General features: G+C 45.1%; 2 protein-coding genes across 8 annotated transcripts; one reads left to right on the top strand and one right to left on the bottom strand.

The window, feature by feature from the left end:
• Positions 1 to 48: 48 nt before the first annotated feature.
• gpatch2 (G patch domain containing 2) lies at positions 49 to 6805 on the bottom strand. Of its 2 annotated transcripts, none has more exons than XM_047033851.1 (10): positions 6631 to 6805; positions 5682 to 5925; positions 5047 to 5585; positions 4746 to 4810; positions 4160 to 4342; positions 3890 to 3992; positions 3698 to 3737; positions 3446 to 3510; positions 2924 to 3012; positions 49 to 2138 (listed from the first exon to the last, which is right to left on the bottom strand). In XM_047033851.1, the coding sequence occupies exons 1-10, from the start codon at positions 6678 to 6680 to the stop codon at positions 1969 to 1971; spliced, it is 1548 nt and encodes a 515-aa protein (XP_046889807.1). In that variant the 5' UTR covers positions 6681 to 6805; the 3' UTR covers positions 49 to 1968. The 2 variants fall into 2 exon arrangements, with proteins under 2 accessions (XP_046889807.1, XP_046889808.1); XM_047033852.1 differs by having other exon boundaries at positions 5050 to 5585.
• Positions 6806 to 7241: 436 nt separating this feature from the next.
• Positions 7242 to 25406, top strand: LOC124476945 (phosphatidate phosphatase LPIN1-like). 6 transcript variants are annotated; one of them, XM_047034408.1, is made up of 20 exons: positions 7242 to 7263; positions 15414 to 15617; positions 15903 to 15998; positions 17604 to 17836; positions 18652 to 18762; positions 18902 to 19025; positions 19311 to 19683; positions 19771 to 19864; positions 19967 to 20151; positions 20391 to 20484; positions 20595 to 20664; positions 21532 to 21624; positions 21737 to 21804; positions 22123 to 22261; positions 22528 to 22676; positions 22765 to 22851; positions 23089 to 23241; positions 23377 to 23491; positions 23715 to 23818; positions 23956 to 25406. In XM_047034408.1, the coding sequence occupies exons 2-20, from the start codon at positions 15426 to 15428 to the stop codon at positions 24161 to 24163; spliced, it is 2688 nt and encodes an 895-aa protein (XP_046890364.1). In that variant the 5' UTR covers positions 7242 to 7263; positions 15414 to 15425; the 3' UTR covers positions 24164 to 25406. The 6 variants fall into 6 exon arrangements, with proteins under 6 accessions (XP_046890364.1, XP_046890359.1, XP_046890365.1 ...); XM_047034403.1 differs by lacking the exon at positions 7242 to 7263 and adding an exon at positions 7310 to 7512; XM_047034407.1 differs by lacking the exon at positions 7242 to 7263 and adding an exon at positions 12658 to 12678.
• Positions 25407 to 25738: the final 332 nt, after the last annotated feature.

Raw genomic sequence — 25738 nt, 5'->3', positions numbered from 1 at the left:
TTTTCAAGAAGCCGGGTGTCGGTACAAGAGAAACACGTACGCCGTCAGACCACTTCTAAACTGGGTTTATTGTTTTATGACTCAAACAACTGCTTTTCCCTCTACTGACCAGCTGTACGTAAAACCAGTCACAATCCCCCTGGTCTAGTTACACTTAATATCTGATTATCCTCCTATGATTAAAGCATTGTGGTAGAAGCTGATCCCAGATCTGATGGTAAGGAACATTTTTGTCAGGTAATCAGAACAATGAGTCAGTTTCACACTTTCACCAAACTGCAAATGAAAGAATTTGTTGGAATTTTGGAAAAGCTTGGTTTTACAGTCTAGTATTTGAAGATTTGAAAACAATGTGGGAAAGACATTCACAAGTTCATGAACTACATTTGAACGTCCAGTTCAAGAGAGTGAGGTGAACCCTAATCAAGAAAAAATACAAAAATATTAGTTTAACAACTCAGGTCAGGTGTGAATTAGCTGCACTGATTCTGAATCTGCAACCAAGGAACTTATGTATTCTGACATACAACATCAGGTTAATAGAAGACAGATAACATCGGAAAATTCAAAAAAATCGAGAACTCTCTTCTCAGAACAACCCATCAGTTTTTTTGTCAAATAATCTTGCAAAGCAATCTAATTAGCAAAGCAGTTTCCCAGGTCTCTCAATTACAATGAATGATTTCAGCGAAAAGTCTGTTAATCTTTAACTCTTCCCTCTGAAGTTCCAGGTGAATAGAGGATGGAGAACCTTAAGCAAACACATTTCCATATAGAAACATTTCAGTGCCTACAGTGGGTGTCCATGTGGGCCCTTCCATGGTTTGCTGTCTTGAGAAAACATTGCTAGGAGTTCTGTTTCTCAATTATTAACAATAAACACATAAGAACCAGGGAGTGTTAGTGGACATCATCTCATAATTGTATATTTTTCTTTCCAACCATCCACACATTCCAACACGCCTGTTGAGTCCCATTCAGTAGCCCGATCCAAGGGAATAAAACAACAAAACAAGTATGATAAAAGCAGGGAATACTAATACACACTCATAACACAATGATAACAATGGAAATTGTGTATATTAAAACAAAATATTAAAACGTGTGCAGTAATTATGCAGTTTTGTCAATCAGGTCAATTTTTCCCTTGTCACGTTAATGTTTACACAGGACTTAATATTTAACTGGAGCTTTTTACCTGCTACTTACAGAAACCTGTTTTGGCCAGGCCAAGTTAGCCTTGATGTCCTCATCTGAGCCTCTGTTCCCTGTTTGAGCCTCAATGGTGTATGCAATGATTCCAGTTAACTGCAGACATTGATAACCCTACCCAAGCCAATCAACTTGCCTCTAAAACATTCATTTTCTCAACAATTTCATATTATTTCATTTCCCTGACCAGAACACATTCAAGCCTGAGGGAAGACTTAGGCTATATCTTAAGCCATTTAACAATAATCAAGAGGTTGCTTTTTAACTATTACATTGTACAAATCAAAAATCCTATCTGGCAACATAAACATTTGAGGGAAATAGACTATAAGTGGAATATTTCAGAACATGTTGCAAGGCTAATAACAGTGACAATCAAATACAAGCTGTCTGACATAGCAGCTTTGTGTGACCCAATCCCCAAACACACAGCAACTAGAACCGGGTGATGATTTGAGCAAGACAGTTGTTCCACGGTGCTTTTGTGTCCCATGACATCATTCTGCATCCTCACTCTGCACCGCAGCCTGTTTCAGGTGTGCAGATATACCTGTATCGCTCTTCTGCCAGACAAGAGGAATCTCTCTCTCTCTCTCTTTTCTGTGGGTTGCATCCGTTCCTTCATTTGTTCATTTGTTACTGCAGTCTCTTTCGCCTTCTTCCTAGTCTGTGCAGTGTCCAACTCGTTCCTCTCCCTGCAGCTTTCAGGGGCCTACTTGCCTGTCCTGCTGGGTTTGGAGCCCACAAGCCCAGGGGTCAAATGAAGCCCAGGCCAGCTCCCTTGGGTCTCTGTGTGGCCCGGATGGGCTCGGTGATGCCCCGGCCCTCAGGCCCAAGGCCCATGCCGGGGCTCCAACCCATACTCTGCAACATACGGTTCCCAGTGTTCGATTCTGGGAGGGGCCCCACATTCTCACCCACCACCCCTAGAGAGAAGATTTCAGAGCATGTTTAATATCTGGGGATATAACATGGGAAGCAGACACTTTCGAACATCATCTGTACGCAAGTTATTTGGATAGAGAGAGAGAGAGCTCATCAGCAGATACCTAAATAGGAAGAGGAAGACACGTGGACCGGGGAAGAGAGGGGAGTGACTGGGAGGACGAACGACGGGGCTAATAGCTGTAAGCTGCACCAGACGTGGAGAGGGGGGAGAGGATCTTGATTAGGGCCTAAGACTGTTTAAATGGGGAAGGCTGGGAGAGGGAGGAGTCTGCAGAACCCTGACCCTCAGAACCCTGGGGCTTACTGGGGCCCCCGTGGTCCCCAAGGTGGTGCTGCGCTGGGACTCGCGCTGGGCTTTCCACGAGGGCCCACAGTTTCAGAGAAACGAAGGAACTTTGTTCCGTTCTTACTTCTTACATCACTTCCATCTGAGGGGATTCCAGGCATTATGCTCCGCATCCTGACCCATTAACCCCCTCATCCCATTGTCTTAACCCTCAGATTAATCTGCTCCGCTACCGCCTCGCACCACTGCTGACACAGGAGGGAGCTGGTTTTAGAGGGGGAAGGACAGGGGGCAGGGCTTAGGGCATTAGTGAGGGTTGAGACCACACCAACATGATTGGCTTAGGGGGAAATCCGGTATGTCTATGCTGACAGTAAATCAGGCTTGTTAACTGTTGTTCAACATGGTCTGAGAGAGAGGAGGACGGAGTCCAAAGGGAGAGAGGCAGAGAGAGGCAGAGAGAGGAGGAGAGAGTACCTGTGGGGGCAGGTGCTCCCAGGGGGGCTGCCTTGCGTCTCCGCTTGACGTCACCTGTACACAGGGAGCCCAGGTGACCACTCGTCTGTCTGCAACACCACAGCCAGATCAGGATCATCATCATCATCGTCTTCATTACATCAACAAAGCCCAACTCATCTTCATGACAACCGTGACCACACATAATCCTGACATATAGAGGCTTTTCCCCTTCTGGATCATGCCAGTCCAAACTCAGGTTGGAAGAACATGTGAAACTATTCACAGGCTGTATCACTTCTCAAGCTTAGGGCAGGATAGGTCTGGTGTAACACTTATTGACTGATTGTGGACAGTGACACATACCAAACGCACATTTTTTCACACAACCCAGTGGATCGCTTTAAATCTCAACGCATGACTCTTTAGTGTGAGTCTAGCTCCCCCCAGTGGAGCCCTTACCCCTGGTGAAATAATAACCGATGAGTGTGGCTGCAGGGATTTTCCATATCTATAAATATGGCTAGCTAGCATGTTTCCAACCTGCTGGCTGTCTTCATAGAACAGCTCCTCCTGTGCCCTCTGTCTGTCCGAGAATCCCAGTGCAACTACAGACACGGAGAGAGAGAGAGAGAGAGAGAGTCATGATGTCAGTCAGTCTATAAACTCAGGCTGTCAGCTCATGTTGAATTTCTGTCGTCGGGTTCTTACGAGTGCTTTACATAGAGATGCAGGCTAAGGGGATAACAGGTGCAGGACTGACAGGACTGGGTGCGCATCCAGGTGTGGTCTTACCTGTCCGTGGTCTCTCCTCGACCCTGGGCTGAACCATGAGCTGTGGGGGAGATGGAGCTGGGTAAGTTCCAATATAAAACATACACAACAAGGACACATATCTACAACTGCAGGAGGACAACCTTGCCCTGTATCCCTACAGTACATAGGGATTTCTTCACTCTTCAATCCCTACAGTACATAGGGACTCACTCGTGCGAGTGGGGGTCTTGGGAGTGTCGTGTCAGTCTGTCGTAAGCCCCCCCCTGAGGGGTCTGGGGGGCCCCGTGGAGGCGACTCAGTCTGGCCTGGAAACCTGGAGGGAGAACGGAGGCCGGCATCATGTCATCCATTATAACTCAACACGTGCGATGATGTCACGACTGAAGCATATCACATGACTGGGGTGGGAACCAGGACTGGTGCCGTGTTTGTGTGACGGTCGTATTCTTGTAGTTGGCTTGGCGAGCCTGGGGATCCTACCTCTCTGTGCGGAGGGGCTCATGATGGGGAAGGAGCCCGTCAGGATGCTGTTGAACACCGGGTCCACCAGGTCCAGCTCCTCCCCAGACTCCCTCTCCCACCACGGGACCACCCCCGCCACGCCGCACGCCCCGCCCGACCCTGGCTCGCCCTCATAGAACCAGTCGCTCTGCTCGTCGTCGCCTGGGGAGCGGGGGGCAAGAGGGAGCGGGTCAGAGAGTGATGTGTCGGGAGACTTTCCTTTTCAAGTGGAATTCAAGTCCTATTCTTTAAAGATCCAACAAGACACAAAACGTTGTCCTCCCTATCACATTACAGTGTATGGGAATATGTCACGGTAGCTTTATTTCGTACCCGTAGGTAAAATGTTTTACAGATAAATATAATTTTGTTGTCCAGAAAAAACACATACAAGACAAAACAAATATACCAGTTAATAAAATCATGACAGGCTGCACCAAACAAATGCATATCCCTTCTTATATTTAACAAACTATTGCATACTAAAACATTTCTCCTCTTATTATTATTTAAACCTCAATTGCCGCAGTCCCAGTACAGGAGGTGGTCAGCAAACGGCATTTACCTTGTCTCCCCTCATCATTGGTGTACAGTCCCCCATCACTGCTGTTACTCACACTGCTGGTCTCACTGGAAGGAGACAAGGGAAAGAGACAGACAGGCAGACAGACAGGATGGTAACGACAGGAGAAAAAAGGTAATTGAAAAAAAGCAGTCTTCACACAACGCTGTCTTTTTAGATGGAAACAACACTGACGATAACTAGAACCTCCTCCAAGCTACTGAGCAGCAGCATGCAACACTAGCTTCCAGAGACAGGAGCCGATGTGGTAAGAGTGAGAGAGAAGAAGAAGCATAACACTAACCACCTGTCACTCATGTCCTCGTCCGAACCCTTCTGCTCCTCAAACTCCATTTTGTCCTTGGGTCCAGTCTGAGACAACATGGCATCCTCACTCTCCACCACGACCCCTTCATCAGCCGCCTCAAGCCCCAGTCTGTGAGCAGCCATCTTCCTTTTTTTCACCTTGCACTTCCCCCCTCTCCCTTCTTCTCCACCACATCCGCCCAGCTCCATGGCCCCCCTGCACTCAGCTGAGCTGAGCCCAGGGTGTCTGCACCCTACATGGGGCTTGGGGACAGGTGGGGGCCCTAGGATGGTGGTGGTGGGGGTCAGTGCCTCCAGAGGGGGGTCCACGGCCATGCGTTTGACCTTGCGTCGCCGTCTCAGGCTGCGGGTCCCCTCGCCGGCCACCGGGTCGTCCGGCCAGAGTGGCCGCTTACCCCGCCCTGTGTCTGGGTTGAGAGGAGTGCGCCGTTTGGGCCCCAGCTGTTCATCTGAGTCACTGTTATCTCGCCCATGGCTGTTACTGGCAGCCACACCACCCGTGGTGGCACGATAGTCCTGAGAACCAGAGGATATACCCAGCCTTAGACATAAACACACCATCCAGCCAGGTCTACAACCCCAACCCACCCAGCCATCTACCCACCGACCCACCTTATGTTCATCCAGGCTGGACTCGGACCCCTCACTCAGGTGCCCCGTCTCCCAGGGCGGGTGGGGGTTGTCCGAACGCCTCTTCCTCCCACGCCGCTTCCTGGCCTGCCTTTTTAGCAGGCAGCCAACAGCCAGGGCGTGGTCCCCACCATCCCCAAAGCCCCCGCGCGCTGCCTGCTCCGAGCTCTCTTCCAGCGCAGACACCAGATCGTGGACCAGCTCGTCCATGGTCCGACGAAAATGCCTTGGGGGGGAGAGTTGGAGAGGGATGTGTGGTTGGGTGAAGGGGAAGCTTTGTGATGGATTGCAGAATATGAAGGCTTAGATGAGAACGGGAAAAAGTATAGCTGAGTCTGTGTGTGTTTTAAGTATTGCTAAAGAAGGGCACACATCCACTCAGCCACTACTGCTGATCATGCATATCCTAGTTCATACCTATAGAAACAGTTGTCGGATGTCACTTGTTAATATGGTGGCTAGTGGTGATTCACTGTTGTTGAGTTACTAGTTGCAAAAATATATGCTAACCTTATTGATTGCTTTGACATAGCTAGACGGCTATAGAAGATGTTTCGACAATGAGGTTTAATCCAAGCAAGGTAGCACCCTTCTCCCCCACCCCATCATTAATGGGTTGTAACCTGTGCCTAACGTTCACTTTACGAAACTAACTACCAATTGTATTTTACCACTGGATTAGTACCACCTAACTACACGTTGGCTTGCGTTGGTAAATATTTTCCTACCACTGCGACCAGCATCAGACCAAATCAGATGACACCTTTATTACAGATGAAAAAGCGTACGATTGAAAGCTAGCTAGCAAGCTAGCTAGTCAAAGATACAATAATACCTAGCCAGCAAGCTAGCCTTCGTTTGCCCTACTTTTTTGAGAAGCTAGCTAATGATCGCCGGTGATCTAAAATCGACCCATTTCAGGAATACATACCAGCCGGTTCCCGCTTTACCGATGGTCTTGATATTAGCTGCACGGAACATTAAAACCCCCAATGCCTGAGACTTTTAACCGAAAACACGTATGGACAAGTAGTGGGATACCATAATGACAAACAAAGCTTGCTATCTCAAACGGAAGTGGAGGACATCAAAACAGTCATTCTTCTTCTTTTCCAGTTATTGTGGTTAGCAACCAACATTAGGTGGATTACTGCCACCTTCTGGAGAAAAGAGTAACACGATCATGCATAGCCTTGGTTCTTACCAACGTCTGGTTCTGAACACTAGGTGGTACTAGTACTCTAAATATGTCAACACTAACAACAAATCGCAAATCCTGTAGATGTCCCTGGAGTTGACCACTGTAACAGGTGCACAACATAGAAGGTTTGCACCGGTGTCACTTTTAGGTCAAAGGGATGACAGGTGCCACCACCTCAGCATGATCTAATCATACACTGACCTGTGTGACATGGACACTACATGACAGGGACAAGGAAGTTGGAGACGAGGTGATTCCTCAGACAAGATCAGCTGTAAGCTGACCAGGGTTGTGACTTGACTCAGATTCTTGAGGTTGGATGACCACTCAAGACACATCTCAGATTTCTGGCGAGGGGTCCAGGTAAATTTAGTAGTTCATAGTCCACTCTCACAGCCCAGACACTTCACATGCTAACTGAACTAGTCAGGCACACACCACAGGCGTGTAGTTTACCCAAGTCTGTAAACCTCTATCTACTTTGTGGGAATTGTGGCAGCAAGAAAGGAAGACGGTGACAAGAGTCCATCAGACAATGGAATCATGATATCAATAGAACACTTTGAAGAGTGTCATGAGGATGGGAATATCACTGACTCTACTTTGAGCTGGGTAATGTAGTTTATAGTTGTTCTGGAGTGTGTTGGCTTGGCTGTGGAAGCTGGAGAACTACAGCATGGCGAGGTGCTGTGCGGCATGTAGATGTTAAGGGAAAACAATCTTTCTGCCTTTCACCTAAGGTCCATATGACCCCATGAATCTGGGTCTTAAAGAGCTCCAGTACATTGTTTAGACCTGTGATTTTGATCTCTTTTTAACCGTCCAGTATGTTTAATAATACAGACAATAATGCATGCAGCCCTGTAAAAGGCTTTTAAGTTGTCACTGTCTGCGTGCGTGTGTGTGTGTGTGTGTGTGTGTGTGTGTGTGTGTGTGTGTGTGTGTGTGTGTGTGCTGCAAGGTAACTGGTAGGCCCAGGGTGGCAGCTGAGACTGCCAAGGGTGTGTGTTTCAGTAATCCCCCGTTAGATGATATGAGCCATCAGGATTTAAGAAGTAAAATGGGAGAGGAACGAATGGGAGAGCTGTGAGGGAGAGGGGGAACAGAGGGGGGAGCTCTGAGGGAGAGGGGGAACGCAGGGGGGAGCTGTGAGGGAGAGGGGGAACAGAGGGGGGAGCTGTGAGGGAGAGGGGGAACGCAGGGAGGAGGAGGAGAACATGGTGTCCTCCTATGTACAAGTGTGGTCCTCCTGTAAATGTCCCCTTGACCTTTAACAACTCTATCGTGAAGGTTTTCATATAACCATTACTCTTTGAATGGGTAGGAGATTGCATGTAGGCACCAACCCCTTTTTAAACCTTTTGAACTTTGCATTTTAATGCAATCATACACACTCTATTTAAAAGAGGGCACAAGCTCAAATTGATTTTCAGTGGATGTGTATGCCAAGACATTAAGAACAATGACTCCTCTCTCTGTTGTGTGTTTGTTTCTCTGTGTACAATATGCGATACATTGATTATATTTTCAGCTGGACCATGGGACTGTGTATCAAATCATAACTGCCCCACTAAGCCATTCTACAATTGTTTTTTCTTATATTCAATTCAACTCACTTTCTTACAGTTTTTCACAATTGTTAACACACAAAAAGCAAAGATTTGGCACAATTTTTACAACCTTAACTTCATGTACCGATTGCTCGACCCAATTTGGCCCAACTTCACACTCCCTTATCTGCATTAGACTCTGACTTTCCTTGTACACACTGATGTCAATTACACATCACCTTGTTGTCAAAACACTACACACAATGTTCAGTTGTTGCACACACTTCTCAAGTAAAGTCTCAAAGTATCAACCTACAACACACAACTATTCAAATCTCTGAGCAATTTGCAATCAGGACTGCAGCATAAAAAAGGCATTGGGCTCTGTTTTGTTTGGTCAACAACGGAGAATTTAGAACATAGAACCAGAGAATGAGAGGGGTAAGAGTGAGAGGAAGAGGAGGAGGACAAGGAGGAGAAGGATGAGGAGAAGGACAAGGAGAAGGAGGAGGAGGAGGAGAAAGCAGGAGAACGGTCAGCTCTAATGAGATTCGGGCCACTGTGGTAGACCATGTGCTCAACCATGGTTTGAGCATGAGGGAGGCTGGCCAGAGGGTCCAACCAAATCTCAGCCGCTTCACAGTTGCTGCCATCATTAGAACCTTCAGGATGGAGAAAAGGTACAAAATCTATTTGACTTGTGTACTGTAATACTGCATATCAATATACAGTTTTTCATGATTGCTAAAACACAGGTCTTGAAACAGTCAACCATTTTCTCAAAACTGTAAACACAACCAAATATTCAAACTCAATTTCCAAAACCTCTAACTCTTCTGGCAAAATCAAACACTTGCTCCCAAATCATGTAACGTGCTCAAAATCAAACCATGCTTTCAGATCATAAACACAACCAATCAATATATAAACACTATGGAGCAATCATTAGACATAACACAAAAAAATGGACAACACAGCATCCAGGGCATGTCGTTGCATGTAAAGAAGAATTTGTTTGTTTACACAGTAAATTAATTTACTGTAGCAATAAAAAAAAAGACATTTGGATTTTGAAACACTGAATTTTGGTGTTTCAACACCCATTGACACTTTCCTGATGTATGACTGTTTAGCCTGTGTTCTGCACTTCTGGAGGAGGGGATCCCTAACTGAATTGCTCCTCCCAAGGTTTCTGTAAATCTGTTCTCCTCAAGTGAGTTTTTCTGGGAGTCTTCCTTGAACCTAGAGGTTGGCTGAGGGGCAGTTCTATGGGCGTATGTGAAGCCCTATTGCCCTGTTGCTTGTAAAAAGGGCTGTACAAATACAGAAATTTGATTTGAAAATATTACAGTAACCATCACAACTAAGTACTGTTGACAAAGAAAAAACCCTCTGGTGTGCTGGATCAAGCCTTAAAAACACTCCACACCTATGTTACCACAGGCCAATTCCATCGCCTGTAGAAGATTTACCCGGCATGCAGAAAAAAAATCTTCAATTGGGTTGAGAAAAGGACTGTATGGTGGAAGGCAAACATTTACAGTAAAAAATGCTGGTTGATGTTGAACTATTCTCGTACACGGTGAAAGCTGACATTGTCCCAAACCCCCACTAGAAACAAGTATGAACAATTTTGAGTCATTGTGTTTTACAGATGACAACTGTGTTGTAGTTGTGTTTACTGTTTGCCGCCTGTGTTTACCATTTTGCAGAACAAGTGCATCACAGTGCAAAATGTGTTTAGTGAATGAGAATGTGTTTAGTTTTGCCAAACGTGTCTGATTTGACAAATTGGTTTAGTTCACTGAACATTTGATTCAGAGAATGGGGTTTAGTGTTTTGGCAATTGTGAAAAACTCTAATACAGTGAGCTCACAGTATTTGTATTTTGCAGGACTGAAAGAGAACCATACCATGGAGGAAGAACACACACTTTCACAGCAGAACAGAAGACTGAAATTGTAAATATGGTTCGTGAGAACAACGCTATCACACTCTGACAAATACAAACTTGGATCCTGGCTGATCATGCTACATTCAGGAACATCCAGACCGTCAGCCTGTTCTCTGTGTGTACCGAAATAAAACATTTTTTGCTGTATATTTGTGTTTTATGTTTGACTATTTAAAAGTAGGCCTACACTGAGACATTTTATAAAAGGAGAAATGGCTCATTCTCCAGAGTCATTGTCATTCATATGGTGTGTTCCATTTTTATAATTATGTTTTAAATTTTGCACCAGTGTGCTGTGAATGCTTGATAGTGGGCAGCAAATGCTTAGTTGTGTGTACTGTTATGAATGGTATGTGTGTGTCATTTGAAAATATGGCTGTGTGTATCAAATGAGAACACAAGTTCCATTTTGTGAACAGGTAAGAGATTTGATGGCTAAAGAGTCATCTTGCAAAGGGAGTGTCAGGTTAGCTTTTTGTGGGTGAGGTTTTCAGTTGTGTGCAGTTTTGAGAAAGCCGTTATTGTTTTGAGAAAAGTGTGTTAACAATTGTGAAAAACTGTAATCCCATAGGAATTCAAGTGTTTAGAGTCTGTATCTCTAGGTTCTTGATTGGTTGAATATCAGCCCACCTCAGCCAACCAACACTCCAAACTGAGACTGGTAGACAGCACATTCCTGCTTGGGGTTGTCATGCAAGAAAGATTGGTTTACAGTATTAGCTGGCACTCTGTCATCTGACAGAAAGGGTTAGTAATTTAGAAAGAGACACAGCATGATTGGAGAGGCATGAAGTTATGTACTTATTGTTCAACCTATTGTAAGAAAGGGTTTCCTTTGTTCCTTGTAGAACATTTTCAGAATGTTATATTTGGCCTGCTAATGCAAAGCTCCTAGTGTTATTTCTATGTCCTGTTAATTTTCCTTGTGTTATTTATATGGCCCAGTGTGTAAACACAATGTGAATAAACATATATCCATTAGAATTGACATACTGGTAATCCTATTGTTGGGATTTGTCATCCCCTGGATGCTACCAGACAAGTAGGATAGAAATGTGTTTTCCATTGTCCTGCCAAGACCAGCCAGGGGCAACACTTGGGCTAGGTCTGTTTTTGGACACTGATGCAGGTATACATGTAGTGAATAGTGATTCAATCAAACCCCCTTGGCAGAGACCCAACCATCCACTCTCAGGATCTGATCCAGCAACTGTCTACACAGTCCAGAAAATACAATGAAGCCTCCGCTTCGCGTCGGGGTGCTGTTCGCCCTGTCGGGGCTTTTTTTCCCGATAATGACCGGCGTTCTATACATTATCCCTTACGTATGTGTGCAGTTAGTTTAATTTCTAACAGGAGTCAACAAGAAAGCTTATTTTATACTGTAGCTCTTAGTGATTATTACAATCACAATATGTAAGAAATACAGGAAGAATATGAGGAATATCTGGTGTTTTTGTATTTTGAGAATTTTCTCACAAAGTGCAATGGTAAAATGAAAGACTCTCACCCAGTTCCAACAAACTGTGGTTATGGGTTGTCTTTGTGTTAAAGAGGTGGAATTCCTCTGCATGACACATACCTGCAGGGTTAGACACACCCAAAACTGATTCAATTGGTCAACTGAGATGAAAGAGACAGTATGACTATAGGGCATTTCTCATAAAAAGACATCTCAATGGCTGTTAAAATGAATGTTTGCTATGGCTGATTCCAGCCAAATGCAGACTTGGCTTGTTGCTATTGTCACATAACATTGACATGGCAGTCAGCTGTAACTGTTCTGTTAGCTGAGTCACAGTGGTGGATAGGATGGTGGGATGACATGGATTAGGATGGACTGTGTCAGTTGGCCTCTGCACCATGGGAAAGTGTGAGAAGTGTGTGTGTGTGTGTGTCTGTGTGTGTGAGAGAGAGAGAGAGAAACAGAGAAACAGAGAAACAGAGAAATAGAAAGACAGAGACAGACAGACACAGACAGAGAGAGAGTCTCTAAATGCGTTTTGAAAAACCTAGATTTTTTCTTTCCTCTCACTTCTGTATTTGGCTATGGTGTATTTGTGGTTAGCTTTCTTTCCGCTAGGCGTTGAGACTTTGCAGACATCGAACGTTTGAACACTGAGCGCTGCGATTGGTCTGAAAGATCACCTCAGCATATCCTGACAGCATCTAGACAGTTGCAACTACGAGGTTAACGTACTATCGTGTTTACACCATCCAACGATCAGCCAACAAAACAACGCAATAGTGAATCACAGTCAAATTATTACACAGGTACCGATTTTTAATCTTAAACTATTAAAATATAGATGTATACAGTTCTACGATTTCAAGTGAAATAAAAAACATATTTGCACATATTTTCGGTGGTGTTCACTGGATCTAAAGCACTATTGTGGCACCCTGAACGATGCATTTAACAACTGGACGCCGATTGGCGGCAGCTTTTAGAGAAGAGTCGAGTTTCACCTCCAGTGATGTCATCCGCTGACAAGGCTTTCTGAAGGTCCAGGAGAAAGCGAGAGAGATGTCAATACAGCGCTTAAAATAACTAAGACTCGGATGACAGCAGGTAACAGCCAGTTATATCAGTCATACACCGCACCCTGAAAGAAGATGCCTCAGTTGTAGGCTATCCATGTTGTCCACTGTCAGAGATTAGCTGTATTGTTTTGAGAAAGGAAGTCAACTCGTCAGTGAAAGGTAAGCTGCAATATTCGGGTTATTATGTTCGATTTACATGCCATTGTTTTATTCAAGTAGAGAGGTATTTCTATTGACTAAAGCATAATCATGTAGCATAGTCAAAATTGCTCACAGAGTCAACTCATCGTTTATTTTTATTAATTGTATTTTTGCCATTTGAGCGCTGTCTGTCTGTGAGCGTTATTCAATTAGAAATTGGATTGCCCAGTAGCCTATTTAAAGTGTCCTCACCAAACATAACATGTCGATAATGATTGATGATTAGGCTTCAACAGTCTATCAACAACATACCAGTATTATGTAGGCTATTTATAATCATTTGGGTTTGTTGTATGCCCATGAGCTCATTTAGATGACATTGTCTCAGAAACCAATATTATCAGTAGAAAATAATGGCTCAACTTACAGTAACCGTCACTAAGCAGTAACCAACATGATACCATACCGCTGTTGATAAACTCAAACATAGTCAGTTACATCCTCAATGCTTGGATAAAGGGATGTAGTGTGTGTCTACTGCCTGTTGGTAGGTAAACATAAATATGTTTTTGGAGGAAGCAGCTACAGCCACCCACCTAGCCATCTCGTCTTCTCCAATGTAGACCCACCTTCCACACCCAAGCACAGGGACTCAAGTCTCCTCTTCTTGCCTCCTGAGAGAGAGAGAGAGAGAGAGAGAGAGAGAGAGAGAGAGAGAGAGAGAGAGAGAGAGAGAGAAGAGAGAAGCTGGTTGGCAGAGTTCCATATAGTCACTATTTGAGTCAATTCGAGCCCCAAAACACGTGCACACACACCTTCAGTAGCTCCTCATGAAGTCTTGATGTAGGCTGGTGATTGTGAAGCTTGAGGCTTCATTGTGTCCAGTTCACCTGTCTTTTGTAGTAGAGATGAGGAGTTGCACAATCAGAGAAATAGTTCTAAAGTAGTTCTGCTGTCACATTTTGATTCCTTTCACTGGAACAAGATATGGACCTATACATTACGTTTGTCCAGCCTTTTATGCGTAGAAATACTACATAATTTATTGTGAGCCTACTATACCTGCCATCTATTCTGGCCTATCCAAAGTAAGCTTGGCTTCCATCACATATCATCACATGTTTGGTGGTAGGCTGAAAGTAAATAATTACCTGAGAGACTTAGAAAACCATTGCAGAGTCCTAGACAGGAAGGCCAAATGGTCTGTTGAAGCATGGTATGACCAATGTGATTTTGGAGTATATATTGCGTTGACATGGTATTAATATGTGCCATTTGTTCCTGTTTGAAGTTTTCTACATTCAGTCTGGGTTCCACTGTCTCCCACTTATTGAACAGAATGAGATACTTGGCTGAATGGTTATTGGTATTATGAAAGAAGTATGAAGGAATGAGGCAGATATTATTTCATTCAGTTTCTCACACACACACACACACACAAACAGAGACAAACCAACCACCTGTGATTTCCAAGAAACATAAGGGAATGAGGTCCACTGTGAAGATGAACCTGTTCTTCTTGTATTTGGGTCAGTGGGTGAGCTTCATGGCAAAGGTCAACCTGACTGACTTGATTGACAGACTGGGGGCATAGTGGATGTCTGGTAATGAACACCTCTTACTTAAAAGGCTCAATGAGAGGCCTGGACTGCATGTCCTGTAGTTTTAATGTGTTGAATTGTAAGGGAGAATGGAAACTGCTTCTAAGGTGTTTGTCATTGTGTTAAGCTCTGGAAATCCCAAGTGCTTCCATGACAGTTTTCAAAAGACTAGGCTATATGACTGTACATGGGTACGTCTATTCTTACATGCTGTGCCAGTGTGTCTACGTATTATTTCAAGTTCAAGTCTTTTGTTGTCAGGTACACAGAACATCACAAGGTCAGATTGGGCACTGAAATTCTTAAGACAAGACAACGCAAGCACCTGGCATAACATAACATAAAAGTACACAGAACATAATTTACATCTATGCTAAGCTTAAATAAGTAAAACTTCCTAAATATACAGATAACAATAAATAATACACTATACTAACCCTAAATACACAATAAACTTACAACCCTGTAACCTACTTCTAACCTAGGTGGAAATTTAGTGGAAAATAGGTAACCATGACCCACTGGAGGCAGGACAAGACTGTGTCAACAGTCCTGTCCTTCTGGAAACCTTCCTCCATCACACACTTGCTTACTGAAACACAACAGTTATGTTTGCGTTGGCCTGATTTAGTCTCGAACGTACCGGTACTCTGTAACAGGTTCACCTGTCTAACCTCTAACCTCTCAATATCTTCTGCTCTCTCCTTCTCTGTTCTCTTTCAGACCCGTCAGACCATGAACTATGTGGGTCAGCTGGCGGGTCAGGTGTTTGTGCAGGTGAAGGAGCTGTACCGGGGCCTGAACCCCGCCACCCTGTCCGGCTGCATCGACGTCATCGTGGTGCACCAGCCCGATGGCACCCTGCAGTGCTCGCCCTTCCATGTGCGCTTCGGCAAGATGGGAGTGCTGCGCTCCCGAGAGAAAGTGGTGAGAACAACCTGGCAACCTCGATGTGTGGCTTAGGGGACTGTCATAGGGGTGTTTCTGTAAGGTTCGGTTCTTTCGATCTGTTTCAAACGTTTTCGATGTTTGTTTTTTCAGAAACAAGGCGTGCTTTTTAGCATGAGTTGTTTTATTCCTAAGCGTTTTTGCTTCAAAGCCTTGGTTGTCTACGTTTTGATAGAACTAGGGAGTCTTCCTGTGTGATATGTACAGACGTCATGAAGGTGGTCAGTAAGGTGGTCTGGGTGCTTGGCCTTTCTTCTTTACCAGGTGGACATAGAGATCAACGGGGAGCCTGTTGATCTTCACATGAAGCTGGGGGAGAACGGAGAGGCCTTCTTTGTCATGGAAACCGAAAACGGACAGGTACATCGACTTTTTTTGTCGTTGAAACATTTCCATTTACCTCTCCTGGCAGGAGAAGACGTAATTACAAATCCACTAACGTCAGAGAAGCAGCTATTTTGCTTGTTTGTCTTCCAAAACTATTACAGTCCCATGTAGAATTAAGTCCTTACATGAATAAAAAGTAATCATATTCTTCCCTAGAATTTTCCATAAAGTATGAACACAACAAGACAGTGTGTCAGAGTTGTCAAAGTGCCAGGAGTTTCCCCACTTTAGAGGTCATGTACAGCTGAATTCCTGTTTACCAGTCTTCCTGGCCTACATTCTAGAATGACAGGAAAACAAGAGCAGCATTTCCACACTATGAATCCTTGTTTAAACAGTATACTGTAAGTATGCAGTCGTTAAATGCATAGTAAAATGACAGATAGGCTTTAGATAGGCTTTCTGAAGTGCAACGTTAAAACTACAGTAACATGCTAGAATGTAAAAAAGTGACCATGATGAGAAAATGTATTGTGTGGAATCGAGGAAGATATATCCATGTTCGGATCCAAAGAAGATAAACAAGTAGAGGAAGGTTCTGGAACCAGACAAGGGGGAGCAGGTGATTTATCCCCCCAGTGTGGTGTCACATTCTCAGGCACAGTCGGAGGGGGAGGTCTGGGTCTCTGGCATTCATCTGAAAAAACATTAGATTGTGGTGTCAGACCACAAATAACCTTGTTATATCACTGCACACGCTCTGTTTCTCTCTGCATCTCTCCCCCCCCCCCCAACCCCTCCTTCAACATTCTCATTCAAATGTGATTAGCACTTCTGTCCCCCATTCTGTGTAGAGAATGCAGATCATTTTAGATGCAGAACTTTCTGATTGGTTTATGAGGGGTATTTAAGTAGTATTTAGGTATTCCAAGCACTCAGGGAGGTAGGCGAAGTCCATTCATTGCAGGACCTCCCTGAGCCCCTTCCTTTCCTAGAAGGGAGAGGAGAACCACTTTCTCCGAATCTGGGAACACATCCCGCTTAGCTTATTTGCCTCATTGAGGCAGCCAATTTATTTTCTCTGAAGGAATAAAGCCCAGTTTCTCTGAAATGTTTGGATGCACTGAAGTGTATTTCAATCTCAGTTATTTCCTGCCAAGAGCTAGCTGAACGCTGACAATGTAGCAGTATTTCAGTGGTAATTCACTCTGTAGCCCATAGTCAACTATGTTTATGAATGCTGATCCAGGTATCTACTTATAGCAGTTAGATTACTTATCGCAGGTGTGTGTCGTGCAATGTGAAAAATGGTCAATCCAGTAAGGTCTTTTGAGATTGGTAATAATTCTTTCAGATAAAAAACTAAGCTTCTTCATGGGGCCCTAATATATTCTCTGCTCTCCTTCCATGTTTAGAAGGAAGCATCTGAACAACCCTAAACATACTACAGTGCTCTTACTCTCTCACTTTCTTTTTCTCTCTCTCTCTCTCTCTCTCTCTCTCTCTCTCTCTCTCTCTCTCTCTCTCTCTCTCTCTCTCTCTCTCTCTCTCCCTCTCTCGGTCTCTTTCTCTTTCTCTCTCTCTCTTTCTCTTTCTCTGTCTGCTTTCATTTCCTGCTTCCTGTTGGCCGGTAAACAGGAAGTGGTCCCCTCCTACCTGGCCACGTCCCCCATCCTATCAGAGGGTGCAGCACTGATGAACACCGGCAGCCCCGGGGACAACGGTGGTACCGTGAAGAAGAGGAGGAAGAGGAGGAGGAAGGCTCGGGCGGACAGCGCGAGGAGGGAGGAGAGCGGGGAGGACTACGAGGATGAGGACATGTTTTCCATCGAGTTGAGTTCAGACGAAGGGAAGGAGATGGAGAGCAGCAGGTGAGAGAGGCGGTGGGTAGAGGTAGGGAAGGGGTCTGAGAATGGAAGGAAGGACGAAGAGGATAAAGAAGGAAGGGTTGGGAAGGGGACGTAGATTTTTTTTTGTTGCCTGGCCTCACATGACAAGACAGATGAAACCTGAAACAGAGAGAAAAATTGAGGAAAATGAACAGATTCATGAGAATAATGGAGAGGGCACAGTGAGATGGAAATGTGGAAAATAGGATTAAAGAGGAAAAAAGACAGAATAGCAGAGATGATAGAGAGAGAGAGAGAGAGAGAGAGAGAGAGAGAGAGAGAGAGAGAGAGAGAGAGAGAGAGAGAGAGAGAGAGAGAGAGAGGGAGAGAGAGAGAGAGAATACGCAGACTAATCAGAGACACAGAACTGCATGGAAACAGTGACATCAGCATGATGCATGGTGTCATGTTAGTAGTACTGGTTTAACCCTGGACGAATACAGCCAGTAGGAGTGTGTGTGTCAGTAGATCTGCATGTGTGACTTGGCCAGTGATATGCAGTGTAGGGTTACCCTGGGAGGGTTTTCATCAAGCTCAGTGTGCGGTCAGAGAGCTCAGTGTGAAGGGCAATGGGGGTGAGGCCCCGGAAGCACTGACCCTAGGACTGAGTTGCTGTTGTTGTTTTGTGTTAGACTCAACTCTTGCCGAGTTCCCAGTATGACACCTGACTTTTTGAGAGGGCAAATGCCAGCATTCTTGTGCAGTACTGCACATGGCCAGCAGCTATGCTTATCACTCACTGTGTGTGTATGTTTGTGTGTGTGTGTGTGTGTGTGGGCTGACATGTTTTGTTTCAGGGCGTCTACGCGAGATGTTTTCAGGGAAGGTGTGGAAGGTCCGACCAGTGGCTCCTTCAAACAGAGTGGTGTGTACGCCCGGTCTGACGGTGACTGGACACCAAGACAGAGGTACACACACACACATCAGCAGCTGACAGCTTACTGACAGTACACACACATTTGTGTGACAGGACGTCAATACTTCTTTCAAACGACTAAACAACTTTTCTCTCTCTTTCTCTCTCTTGCTCTCTCTTTCTTATATCAGCCCTAACAGCTCTCGCCCCACCTCCCCTAAGAGCGACTCAGAGTTGATGATCAAGCCCTCCAACTCAGCTAATCAGAACCCAGCTATGCTCTGGGCCTGGGGGGAGCTTCCACAGGCTGCTACGGTAACCGGAGCAATCTGTCCAATAATCACCTGCCATGTAACAAAGTAACAACAAACACACAGTAAAACACAGTTCCAATGGCCACAAGTCTTTGGCCTTTAGCTTTAATGTGAAGTCGTAAATGGGTTTTCCATGTCTCTCCCTCTCTCTCCCTCTCTCTCTCTCTCTCTCTCTCTCTCTCTCTCTCTCTCTCTCTCTCTCTCCCCTCTTTCTCTCTCGCTCTTTCTCTCTCTCTCTCCCTCGCTCTCTCTCACCCTCTTGCTCTCTCTCTTTCTGTCTCTCCAGCCATCCTTCCTGTCGGACAAGTCGGAGCCACATTCAGGGTGTCCGGTATCCATCCGAGTGTCTGAAAGCACCCACTTCCGGGTTATTTCTGACAACACACGATTGGAACACCGCAAAGACTGTTCCGGAACAACGGGAATGGCGTCTCTTCGTCTCCACATCCCGGAGACAAGAACGAGTGACACAACGGTGGTCACTGTGGGTGCAAGTACGGGACCATTGAGGGTAGACACACAGCCAATGGGAGCAGAGTCAGAGATGATTGATGCAGATGTAGAGCCAATGGGAGCAGCAGCAGCTCATATGATGTCAGAGATGGAAGATAATGGGTTACGCCCCCTAAGCAAGACCGATTCTCCTTCAAAGAGGAAAGGTAGACGATGAATTGAACTTGAATGCCAATTCACAAACTATTAGCTAATATATTTTTTTAATATATTTTATATTATATTTTTCCCAGATAAAAGAAGCCGCCATCTTGGTTCAGACGGGATCTACCTTGATGACATCACAGAGCTGGAGCCTGAGGTAGCAGCTCTCTATTTCCCCAAGAGGTGTGTTTCCCACACACACACACACACACACAAACATGCACACGCGCACACATGTACAAGGAAGCAGTCTAACCCTCTCACCCCTTCTTCACCCTACCCCAGTGATAGTGGAGGTGTGGTGAGGTCGTGTTCAGAGCACGGCCCCCGTAGTGCAAGCCTGTCCCCCCAGTCCGTCAGCTCTGGCGGGGACAGCGGAGTGGACAGCTACTCCGACCACATGGGGGACCTGCCCTCTATCGCCATCTCCCTGTGTGGAGGACTCACCGACAACAGAGAGATCAGCAAAGGTCAGTCCTCCTGGGAGACCCTGGGGATTCTGTAGTTTACAGTTTATCTATATAAGACTGCTCCAGGTTTGCTACCAGCTCTAAAACGGTATATTAGGTGTGCTAAAGATTTGATCTGTTTTGCTTAAGTCTGTATCAGTCTATTTGTAGATTTCTCATCACGAGTGTGTGTGAATAATCAGGGATTGATACAGCTCAGAGGGAGCTCCCACACTGTGTGTGTGTGTGTGTCTACACAGAGCAGTTCCAGGAAAAGGCTATCTCCTATCAACAGTTTGCAGAGAACCCCTCAATCATAGACGACCCTAACCTGGTAGTGAAGATCGGCTCCAAGTGAGATATTACCTTCCATCCTTCACTGTGAACTCAGACAGCCTCTGAATCAGGAACACACTCATTTGATAATCAATCTTGTTATATATAGATGATGTTCTTCTCTTAAGGTATTACAACTGGAGCACTGCAGCTCCTCTGATGTTGGCCATGCAAGCCTTTCAGAAGCCCCTGCCCAAGGTATGTCAATCACATGTTGTCACATATACTGTACATGCATGTGCTGAACGCACACGCACACACATGACTGAGTTTCAGTGTCATGTGTCAAGAGCAGTTTTCATGTCTGCATGGTTGCTGCTCCCTCTGTTGGCTAACCGTGTCATTGTATGGCACTGTGATGTGGTTCTTGGGCACCTTCCTTTTGTCAGTTTTATTTTGTGATATTGTGTCTATGTCATGTTCCTATGTATTTATAGATTTGAATGATCCTAACTTATTCCACGTTTTGAATCCCCCAGAAAAATTGTTTCACTTGGACCAATCGGTCCAGAGCACCCTAGTTAACCTGCCTCTTCCCTTCTCTTCTCTCCTCTGGGTTGTCCTCTTCATTTCTTTGTTTGTTAAACAATTTGTCCTCCCTGCCATCCCGCCATACTACAGCACTCTTGCTTTAGTTATGTGTACTCAGCCCTGGAGTTCCTGCTGTGTTGTCTGAGTGGTGTGTTTGGTTACAGCCCTGTACGTCAGCAGTTTCTCTCTCTCTCTCTCTCTCTCTCTCTCTCTCTCTCTCTCTCTCTCTCTCTCTCTCTCTCTCTCTCTCCCTCTCTTTCTCCCTTCCTTTCTTTATCTCTCTCCCCCCCTCCCCCCTGACTCTTCTCCCTTGCTTTCTCTCCCCCTCCCCCACTTTTCTGTCACTTTCTCTCTCTCTTTTGTTCTTTCTCTGCTTTTACAGTCCCTCCCTCTCTTAGTTTACTACTTCACTTACACTCATTTTTTCATCTCACCAATTACAGGTCCTCATTGCAGTTCCGTCTGTTATTTATTTTGGTTGTTAAGTTTGTTTTTGTTGTTGTTGTTTGGGTATGCTTGTGTGGTGCCCGCCAGGCCACGGTGGAGAACATCATGAAAGAGAAAATGCCCAAGAAAGGAGGCCCCTGGTGGTTCTCCTGGCGTAGAAGGAACAGTAGTGCCAAGTCGGTAGGTAGGACCACTGCATCACTGCCTGCCAGGCTTCCTACTAACAATAGCATGATGACATCACAACCCAACACACCTGCCTGATTGGCTGTTGTGTTTTCTGTCTCTGCAGGTCTCCATCTCTGAGCACGAGGCCTGTGACAGCGCTGAACAATCTGGGAGCATGGGCGCCATCAACAGGTTTGAGAGGAATCATCTCATGCAATTCACTTCCTCATTTTGGAGCCAAGCTGAATGGGTGCATCTCAATAGTGTAGAGTCTGCTCCTTTCCCTGAGCATAGGACTCTAGCTGCCCAGCTTTAGATATACACAGAATTAAGGAAAGGAGATAAAGGGAGGGAGGTTATTGAGATGCATCTTAAGTCATTGTAAGAAGATGAGTCTTACGTAGTAGTATAAGTGAAGGGAGCCACTATAGACTATTGAGAGCCACCCCGGAACCCAGGTGCTATCTCGAGGAAGCAGCTGACAGTTGGACATGTCCTGTCTGTCTCCAGGCGGAAGGATGAGACTTCTTCTAGTGACGAGGAGCACCAAGCAGCCAAGCAGATTCATCCCTCCTTTCAGTCAGAGCCTCCGCTCACCCCGGGGGCTGTGTCCTATAAGAAGACGCTCCGTCTCACCTCAGAGCAGTTGGTGAGGCCCTGCCCCCTACCGAGATTTAAAGCTACATACCCAAATATTGACATGGACGTGTTAAAGATCCGTTTGGAAGAATACGATCCACAAACAATAAGTGAATAATGTACCTGATCATAGCAGTTGACTAAGTACACCATTTGTTATGAATACGATGTTTTCTGAAACACACAGGGCAACATGCTGGATCAGAGATGAACCTTGTCTTCGTCTTGTCCTCCGTCACCCTTCCTTCCCTCTCCTGTCCTGTCCTCTGTGGTCAGGTGTCCCTCCAGTTGAAGGACGGTCCTAACGATGTGGTGTTCAGTGTGACCACCCAGTACCAGGGCACCTGCCGATGCCAGGGCACCATCTACCTGTGGAGCTGGGACGACAGGATCGTCATCTCTGACATCGACGGCACCATCACCAGGTGTGTGTGCGCGTGCACGCATGCGTGCGTGTGTATTATTTTTTCCTGTTTTGACACTCACATGCCCTTCTGTCCTCTCTTGTCTCAGGTCGGACACCCTGGGCCACATTCTGCCCACTCTGGGGAAGGACTGGACCCACCAGGGCATCGCACACCTGTACCACAAAGTCAGCCAGTGAGTAGGGCACATCGCCAGATCCTCGTAGAACACATCCCCACATTGCGCTCCAGAACAGAGACATGGGGACGTACGTCAGAGAGGATTTTTGTGTTCATGTTGATAGATGTTTCACCATATATGAGTAGACCAAGACCACATGACCTATTAGTTTAAAATGGGTTATTTAAAAAAGTCTCTCTTTCACTCTCGCTCTCTAAACCTCTCTCTTTTCTTCTCCCCCACCTCCCTCAGGAATGGCTACAAGTTCCTGTACTGCTCAGCGAGGGCTATAGGCATGGCAGACATGACCAGGGGCTACCTGCACTGGGTCAACGAGAGAGGAACCATGCTGCCCATGGGCCCTGTGCTGCTCAGCCCCAGCAGCCTGTTATCTGCTCTGCACAGGTGAGGAACACACACACACACATCTACACCACTCCAAAATGCTGGTAGGACACACCCAAGCGTTTCATTGACAGTGTGATAGGATGGTAACGTCAGTATGTGGGTTGTGTGTGTGTGTGTGTGTGTTGGGGACAGGGAGGTGATTGAGAAAAAGCCCGAAAAGTTCAAGGTGGAGTGTCTGACGGACATCAAGAACCTGTTTCACCCAAACACTGAACCCTTCTATGCTGCCTTCGGAAACAGGCCCACTGTGAGCACAGCATCGCACTCCGATCACACACACACACACACACAGGTGCATCAACATTGTTAAAACAGCACAGGTATGTAGGTTTAAAGGTGGGGGAGGTCAATCAGGGTTAAAGCCTATTTGTCTGATTTGCCTTTTCATTTAGTTTAATTTCATGTAGCCTGCAGTCACAATGTGTAACCTTGTGGCCCTGAAGCTGTCCAAATGGTATGTGCACATGTAGGACGTGTACTCGTATAAGGAGGTAGGAGTCCCTCTGAACAGGATCTTCACTGTGAACCCCAAAGGAGAGCTGGTTCAGGAGCATGCCAAGACCAACATCTCATCGTATGTTGGACTGCACTCTGCAGACGCCATGCAAAGTCACTGGGCAACATGTCTGTGTTTTGTGGATCGTTTCATTGTTGGACAGCTTCACGACTTCTCCCCTTAGTTCTCTCTGTGCTCTGTTGACCTCTCCTCAGGTACGTGCGTCTGGGTGAGGTGGTGGACCATGTGTTCCCGCTGTTGACACGCGGCAGCACCTTGGACTTCCCCTGCTCCGACACCTACAGCCACTTCAACTACTGGAGGGAACAGCTCCCCCTGGTGGACGCCCAGGCGACTACACCCTCACCAGAACCTCCACAGGACAGCGGCAGTGGAACGTCAGCAGCACTGAGCAGCTCCTAGCAGCGTCATCCCAGACACAGGTCTGGGATCAGTCTACCCAAGCTGATGGGGGAACATTGTGATGGAAAACATGGTCAAAGTTATTGTAGATGGGTCAAATAGTTGTGCATCTACTGTAAATTATTGTTACTGGGGTTGGTTTTCATTGCCTACTACAAAGTCCTACAAATGGATCATTTCCATGAAGACAACCTCTGAGGTAAATCCAAACCACCTTTGATACAGTACATTCAGGTGTTGGTTCTGCTATGTGACTGACATCTAGATAAGTGTTGAGAGGTCATCCAACACTGAACACAACAGCTGGATATTCTGTAGAATGTCTGTCACGCACACATATGCACACCATACATGAGAGCACTTTAGAACGTTAGATGTTGGCTGGATGGGGGCCTCATCATGTTTGTAAAGCCTTACGAAGGCTCAATGCATAGGAATAGGAAAGGTCATTTTCACTTAACTTATGTTTGTGTTGTTTTCTCTGATTTGCCTCTCACTTGAAGGAATGACTGAGAGTATTTAATACAATGCCATGCAGCATTTAATGACACATATGCATTGAACTGTAGTATTTATATTGTCAATAGTATGTTTACGCATTATTATTGTGTAACGTGTATGCAATTGTTGACTCAGCAGACCATAATTCTGTGCCAAATTATCATTATAGCAGGTAGAAATGCTTCTCGATAGATTGTGTCAACTGGATTTAAAATGTAATTATTCAATCACTTTTATAGCTATGTATCTACCACAAGCTGTAACGTTAGCACATTCGAATTTGTTATCTTATCGCTAACAACAATCAATACAGTAGATGTACAGAATATATACGCTTTTCTGCACTCAATCTTCAAAGATGTTCTTCTTCAAGAGCATGATATCTATTCGAATCAGATTTTTTTTAACATCATATGGATTTGCATTATCACCATACTAATTTCAAAAGAAATAGGCCTTCCACAAGCCACTGCATAGGGAGCAGAATAACTAAGCAATAACTAATCTTTCACATTCACCTGTGTTACCTGCCTGCAAAGTAAATTATATTTTGATTTAAGTGTGTGTTTTTTTCATAGGATAATTGTTTGTGTGTGCAGAGTTGTGTGAATTTGATAATAGTTTGATTTTGTTGGTAGCAAAAGTATAATGAATTGCTTGATAGTAAATCGTCATTTATTGTATTTGCTTTGTGTTGTACACTGGCTATAGCCATTATATTTTTATAAAGTAGCTAAGTGCATTATAATAGTATTCTATTTATTTTGTATCAATCACCAGTATCCTCCACTAATGTAGTATATGTAGTGTGTCACCCTTCAGATACAAACAGATTTGTGTTTCCTAAATAATATCCTTATTATAGGAAGGAGGTTGGAATTTGACCTTAATCCGTTGAAATAGTTAAAGATCTAAGTACATGGGTTGAACAGACTATACCATTTTGAAGGAGGTGGACTTTCTTGAGCAAGGTTGAGAGAAAAATGTTCCTAATACCAACAGGGCAACAATAGTTCTCTTTGAAAAGCACTTCAGCCGATTATTGAAAGTGGGGCCCTACGCATGTTAGAAAAA

The sequence above is a fragment of the Hypomesus transpacificus genome, chromosome 14 (genome assembly GCF_021917145.1).
Source record: "Hypomesus transpacificus isolate Combined female chromosome 14, fHypTra1, whole genome shotgun sequence".
NCBI lineage: Eukaryota > Metazoa > Chordata > Actinopteri > Osmeriformes > Osmeridae > Hypomesus > Hypomesus transpacificus.
The sequence above is the reverse complement of the archived record's forward strand: the minus strand, read 5'-3'. Positions and strand labels throughout refer to the sequence as shown.

Coding starts and splice junctions, on each gene's coding strand:
- LOC124476945 (XM_047034403.1), top strand. CDS start 7,444: ATGATATCAATAGAACACTTTGAAGAGTGTCATGAGGATGGGAATATC. Junction 15,999..17,603: donor TGGAAACCGAAAACGGACAG/GTACATCGACTT, acceptor GCCGGTAAACAG/GAAGTGGTCCCCTCCTACCT. Junction 20,665..21,531: donor TTCAGAAGCCCCTGCCCAAG/GTATGTCAATCA, acceptor GGTGCCCGCCAG/GCCACGGTGGAGAACATCAT.
- gpatch2 (XM_047033851.1), bottom strand. CDS start 6,680: ATGTTCCGTGCAGCTAATATCAAGACCATCGGTAAAGCGGGAACCGGC. Junction 5,926..6,630: donor GGTAAAGCGGGAACCGGCTG/GTATGTATTCCT, acceptor CTCCCCCCCAAG/GCATTTTCGTCGGACCATGG. Junction 5,586..5,681: donor CCAGCCTGGATGAACATAAG/GTGGGTCGGTGG, acceptor TCTGGTTCTCAG/GACTATCGTGCCACCACGGG.